The following is a 6,000-nucleotide window of genomic DNA, read 5'->3' on the forward strand; positions in this document are numbered from 1 at the left end:
GTGACGTTTGTCATTCATAAAATCCGGACTTTCCTTCGCGCGCTGTAACACCTTGTCCGCGGCTGTTCGCGGATCTGAACGCAGGTTCGCGGAGGCCATCGCCTGGTCCCGCAGTCCTGAAACTAACCCTAAACCCAAGGCCCCGCTCTCAAATCAACAAAAATCCTTTGCTACGAAACCAGTTGTCATCCCTTCGCAAAAAAAGACCCGGGCCCCTGAAATCCAGTGAACTGTGCAGGCGGAAGTCTCAGAATTGATGCGTCGAGGGCTCCGAGCAACCGCAGCGCATTGAAGGCGCGATAATGAGCGCCGGTGGTCCCCCAGCTGCCGGCACCATGGGAGCGGCTATTGTCCGCTGAGAGGCGAGAGGGAAGGGGGAGCCCGGGAGAGGCAGAGGAGAAGCGCCCCAAGGAAGGGGGGAGCGAACGGGGAAATAAAAACGCAAAATAAGGAAAACGGTGGAAAATACACAGAGGAAGAAAATATATAGATGAGGAAGAGACGAGGAAGAAGATACAGGGGAAAATCCCAGAGAAGGGAGGACGGAAAAGGAGAGAAAAAAAAACAGAGAAGGGAACAGGGGGGGAACATGCTCGGAGGAAAAACAGAGGAGAAAATGCACAGATGAAGGTGCAGGAAAAAAACACAAAGAGGGAGAAGCAGGGAGAAACCACACAGGGGAAGACACAAGGGAGAAAATACACACAGGAAACAACAGAAGAGAAAATGCACAGAGAAAGGTGCAGGAAAAAAACACACAGCGGGAGAAGCAGGGAGAATCGGCACGGGGAAGACACAAGGGAAAAAATACACACAGGAAACAACACAGGGGAAAATGCACAGAAAAAGGTGCAGAGAAAAACACACAGCGGGGGAAGCAGGGAGAAACGGCACAGGGGAAGAAACAAGGGAGAAAATACACACGGGAAAACAGAGAGGGGAAAATGCACAGAGAAAGGTGCAGGAAAAGAAATTACCAGAGAAGTAAGCAGAGGCGAAAAGACACGGGAATAAGCAGCGGTGGAAAGCATCAGAGAAACAAGCAGGGGGGAGGATACAGGGGAGAACCTCAAAGAAGAAAAGAAGAAGTGGAGCAGAAACTACAGCGACTGAGAAGCAGGGGAGAAGGTGGAGGGAAACAGCCCGGAAAGGGAGAAAGAGGCAGGGGAGAATTTACCGAGACAGGCAGAAGCAGGCAAGAAGAAACAGGGAAAGTCCAAGGCGGGTGGGGGAAGGAATAAGATACAAGGGAGAGCCCCAGGGGCAGGCGAGAGGATGCACGAGGGAGGGGGGGAAGGGGCAGGAGACGAAGACTGCGCAGAAGAGCGTCCCAGTGAGAGCAGAAAGAGACAGCAAAAGGGGGTTCCTGGGACACGGGGGGAGAACCAGCAGACAGACATGAGGAGTGAGAGCCCGAAAGATGGGGTACACGAGCCTAGACAGAGGGAGACATCCAGAGAAGACAGAGGGAGTTGGGGAGGGGAATGAGAAGCCCTCCAAGAAGGGATTGAACAGCTAGATAGAGACCCTAAGAGAGACCGAAGGGGAAGAGGAGACGAAGGAAGATAAGCTGAGAGAGGGAGAGACTAGAAGAGAAAGCCTGAGGAGCGGTGGACGGGGAGAGCGGAGCAGCCCTAGAAAGGGACGGGCAAGAGGAGCGCAGCAGATGCGGTGAAGACGGAGAAGGGAGGGAGATGAAAGGTCCTAATTCGGATGTGCGTTATTTCTTCCGACGCGCGCCCTCCCTCTTGTGCCGGCTCTCCGGCGGGCAGTAATCCCCGGCGTTGCGTTTCCTTCCCCCCACTATCTATCGACCGAGCAGCGCCGGCTCCGGCTGCTGTGTGGAGGCTGTGACAACCCCGAAAAAAGATCAATACCGCATGAATAAAAAGGAAGCCGGGCTCCTCTCGCACTCGCTCACTCTGGCCGCGGCGCACAGACACACGGTGTGCCGTCCGTGCTCGCCCAGCGATCGCTGCCGCGGCGGCTGCTCCCAGGCCCGGGACTGCCGACCTCTCACTGCCGCCGCTGCAGGCTCCCACAACACTCCATTTCGACCGTCTCCGCGCCCTCCTCCAGCAACGCAGTCTCCTTACCGTTGGCTGCCCGCAGTCCAAGAGGCGACTTCAGTCTCCAGCCATTCTCAGAAGCGGCCCGCTGGAGCACGAACGGCATGGGCAGGGGCACGAACATCGCGGAGCCGCTTCTGAGGCTGGGTCCTCCAACCTCGCATCACCCGCTGAGGAGCTCTGTCAGACCGTGGGGGGGGAGGGCCGAGGGGGTGCTAGGGAGGGCGTGCGCCGCGCGTGTGTCTGTGTGTGTGAGCGCGCCTGGGGAAGGGGCCAAAGGACAAAAAACAAATGAGGTGGGAGTGCTGGGGTGAAAGAGGTATGCGCACTATTGTGTGTCTGTCACTTAGCAGAGAGGCGTGAGTGTGCAGGGACACTCGGATACAGACACACACACACACACGCACACACACACGCACGGCGCCTGGTCCTCACAAAAGCAGGGTCTTCCAGGGCGTGTGGGGGCTCCAGGGAGAAATCATGTCCAAGAAGCAGACCCCTGGGAAATGTGCGCCTGGGGAGGGCGGGGGGGTGAGCGCGTGTGCGTGAGGTGTGTATGAGTGCGTGTGTGCATGTGTGCATGGGGGTGTGTGGACCGGGACCGGCACGGAAGACAACAGCCCCCGAGCAGTGGTTCCTCGTGCGAGCTCGGCTAGTTCATAGTGAATATTAATGCCCCGGCTTTTTTCCTTCTCCCAAGCCAGTTCTTAACAATACATCCCCCGCTCACCCAACCCCTCCCCCGCCTCCCCCCTCGCTCCCCACCCCCCACACTGCTGCACACGCCGGCTCTCAGCCACACTTTCTCGGCACCCTCCGCTCCCATGTCTAACAAATGATATCCTTCCAAGGAGACAGGGACCCTCCATCGTTTCCCAGGTCCCCCCTCTAGCCAGTCAGCACCCCGAAGCTCACCGAGAGCAGCAGGGTTATGGGGTCCCCTCCCCTTCCATTCCCTCCCTCCGAACCAGAGGTCTCACCCTGCCAAGACAAAGGCGGCGGATCAAGCGCAAGGGGGTACGGTGGGGAATAACGGGGTGCAGGCAGATAGCCTGGGTGCCCATGCCTGTCTCGGGGTTCAAGGGGTGCCCTGTCTCCCCAGGCTCCTCTTTTGCTGCCCTGTGGGTTAGTTGCTGGCCATGCAAGACAGGGGTAGAAAGAGACCCCTAATCTCCACCCCGAGAAGGACCTAATTTCGGGATGCCCTGCATCCGAGCACCCCAGACGTCAGAATAAGATATGACATAATGTATGGATTGTGGAGGTTGCATCATCAGGTAACCACGCAGCCCCTGCACCACTTGTGTGGGGGCTCTCTTAGCCCCGCCCACCCTCCTCATCCTTGCCCCCTGCTGCCGGTCCCTCCTCGGTGGCCCTGGCACAACCCCTGCACTCTCACGCACTCTCACGCACCCTCACGCCCTTTCAGCCTCCACTTCTTCTTTTTACGCCTTTCTCACTCTCTGTTCTCTTCCCCCTTCCCTTCTCCACCGTTCCCCACTTTCGGGGATCCCTCTCCTCCCCTCGCCCTCTCCCTCACGCTCACTAACTAACTTTTTCCACTCCAGTGTTTTCATCCCTTTTGTATTTGTTGTCACTCCGCCCCCCCCCCCCCCCCTCCTTCCCACTTCCTGGGTCTCCCCCTCTCTCTTTCTGGCTTTTGTGCCGTCTTCCTCTGCCCGTCTCTCCCTCACATCAGTCTTCTCATCTTCCTTGAGCTCTCTTTCGGAGTCTTTTATCGCTTTTCGTCTTTTTTCCTTTATTTTTCGTTCTCCTCTCTCTCTGCGCATTTGTTATACACGAAATAAGCAAACTTCGGATTTTAACGCAACATTTCTCGACGGTCACCGATCTGCAGGAGTTCCAAACATTTAACACATTTTGGACAAGCCATGTACAGATCGTGTCTTTTTCCCTAAATAACAGCGGATTCTGCGCCCCACGGGGCGTCTCATTCCAAAGAATCTCTAACTGTGCGTGTCTCATTCCAAGGACTCTCAAACTGTGTCTCATGTCTCATTCCAAAGAATCTCAAACTGTGCGTCTCATTCCAAAGAACTTCTAACTGTGCGTCTCATGTCTCATTCCAAAGAATCTCTAACTGTGCGTCTCATTCCAAGGACTCTCTAACTGTGCGTCTCATTCCAAGACTCTCTAACTGTGCGTCTCATTCCAAATAATCTCTAACTGTGTGTCTCATTCCAAGGAACCTCTAACTGTGCGTCTCATGTCTCATTCCAAAGAATCTCTAACTGTGCGTCTCATTCCAAGGACTCTCTAACTGTGCGTCTCATTCCAAATAATCTCTAACTGTGTGTCTCATTCCAAGGAACCTCTAACTGTGCGTCTCATGTCTCATTCCAAATAATCTCTAACTGTGCGTCTCATTCCAAGGACTCTCTAACTGTGCGTCTCATTCCAAAGACTCTCTAACTGTGTGTCTCATTCCAAGGACTCTCAAACTGTGCGTCTCATTCCAAAGAACCTCTAACTGTGCGTCTCATTCCAAAGACTCTCTAACTGTGCGTCTCATTCAAAAGACTCTCTAACTGTGTGTCTCATTCCAAGGACTCTCAAACTGTGCGTCTCATTCCAAAGAATCTCTAACTGTGTGTCTCATTCCAAGGACTCTCTAACTGTGCGTCTCATTCCAAGGACTCTCAAACTGTGCGTCTTTGGCTCTCTAACTGTGCGTCTCATTCCAAAGACTCTCTAACTGTGTGTCTCATTCCAAGGACTCTCTAACTGTGCGTCTCATTCCAAAGACTCTATAACTGTGTGTCTCATTCCAAAGAATCTCTAACTGTGTGTCTCATTCCAAGGACTCTCTAACTGTACGTCTCATTCCAAAGACTCTCTAACTGTGTGTCTCATTCCAAAGAATCTCTCACTGTGTGTCTCATTCCAAAGAATCTCTAACTGTACGTCTCATTCCAAAGACTCTCTAACTGTGTGTCTCATTCCAAAGAATCTCTCACTGTGTGTCTCATTCCAAAGAATCTCTAACTGTGCGTCTCATTCCAAAGACTCTCTAACTGTATGTCTCATTCCAAAGAATCTCTCACTGTGTGTCTCATTCCAAAGAATCTCTCACTGTGTGTCTCATTCCAAAGAATCTCCAACTGTGCGTCTCATTCCTAAGAATCTCTAACTGTGCGCTTCTCATTCCAAGGACTCTCAAACTGTGCGTCTCATTCCAAAGAATCTCTAACTGTGCGTCTCATTCCAAAGACTCTCTAACTGTGCGTGTCTCATTCCAAGGACTCTCAAACTGTGCGTCTTTGGCTCTCTAACTGTGCGTCTCATTCCAAAGACTCTCTAACTGTGCGTGTCTCATTCCAAGGACTCTCAAACTGTGCGTCTCATTCCAAAGACTCTCTAACTGTGTGTCTCATTCCAAGGACTCTCAAACTGTGCGTCTCATTCCAAGGAACCTCTAACTGTGCGTCTCATGTCTCATTCCAAATAATCTCTAACTGTGCGTCTCATTCCAAGGACTCTCTAACTGTGTGGCTCATTCCAAAGACTCTCTAACTGTGTGTCTCATTCCAAGGACTCTCAAACTGTGCGTCTCATTCCAAAGAACCTCTAACTGTGCGTCTCATTCCAAAGACTCTCTAACTGTGCGTCTCATTCCAAAGACTCTCTAACTGTGTGTCTCATTCCAAGGACTCTCAAACTGTGCGTCTAATTCCAAAGAATCTCTAACTGTGTGTCTAATTCCATGGACTCTCTAACTGTGTGTCTCATTCCAAAGAACCTCTAACTGTGCGTCTCATTCCAAAGACTCTCTAACTGTGCGTCTCATTCCAAAGAATCTCTAACTGTGCGTCTCATTACAAGGAACCTCTAACTGTGCGTCTCATGTCTCATTCCAAAGAATCTCTAACTGCGTGTCTCATTCCAAGGACTCTCAAACTGTGCGTCTTTG

The 6,000-nt window shown here is 52.5% G+C and overlaps 1 protein-coding gene across 1 annotated transcript in view; it reads right to left on the minus strand.

The window, feature by feature from the left end:
* POU2F2 (POU class 2 homeobox 2) overlaps nt 1-2,279 on the minus strand; it is a 219,699-nt gene extending 217,420 nt beyond the window's left edge. Inside the window, exon 1 of the mRNA XM_069201381.1 lies at nt 2,097-2,279. Within this exon, the coding sequence (XP_069057482.1) occupies nt 2,097-2,193 (97 nt within the window). The 5' untranslated portion in view covers nt 2,194-2,279. The remainder of the gene's footprint in view (nt 1-2,096) is intronic.
* Between the last annotated feature and the right edge of the window lie 3,721 nt (nt 2,280-6,000).

Source organism: Pleurodeles waltl, chromosome 7 (assembly GCF_031143425.1).
Source record: "Pleurodeles waltl isolate 20211129_DDA chromosome 7, aPleWal1.hap1.20221129, whole genome shotgun sequence".
NCBI lineage: Eukaryota > Metazoa > Chordata > Amphibia > Caudata > Salamandridae > Pleurodeles > Pleurodeles waltl.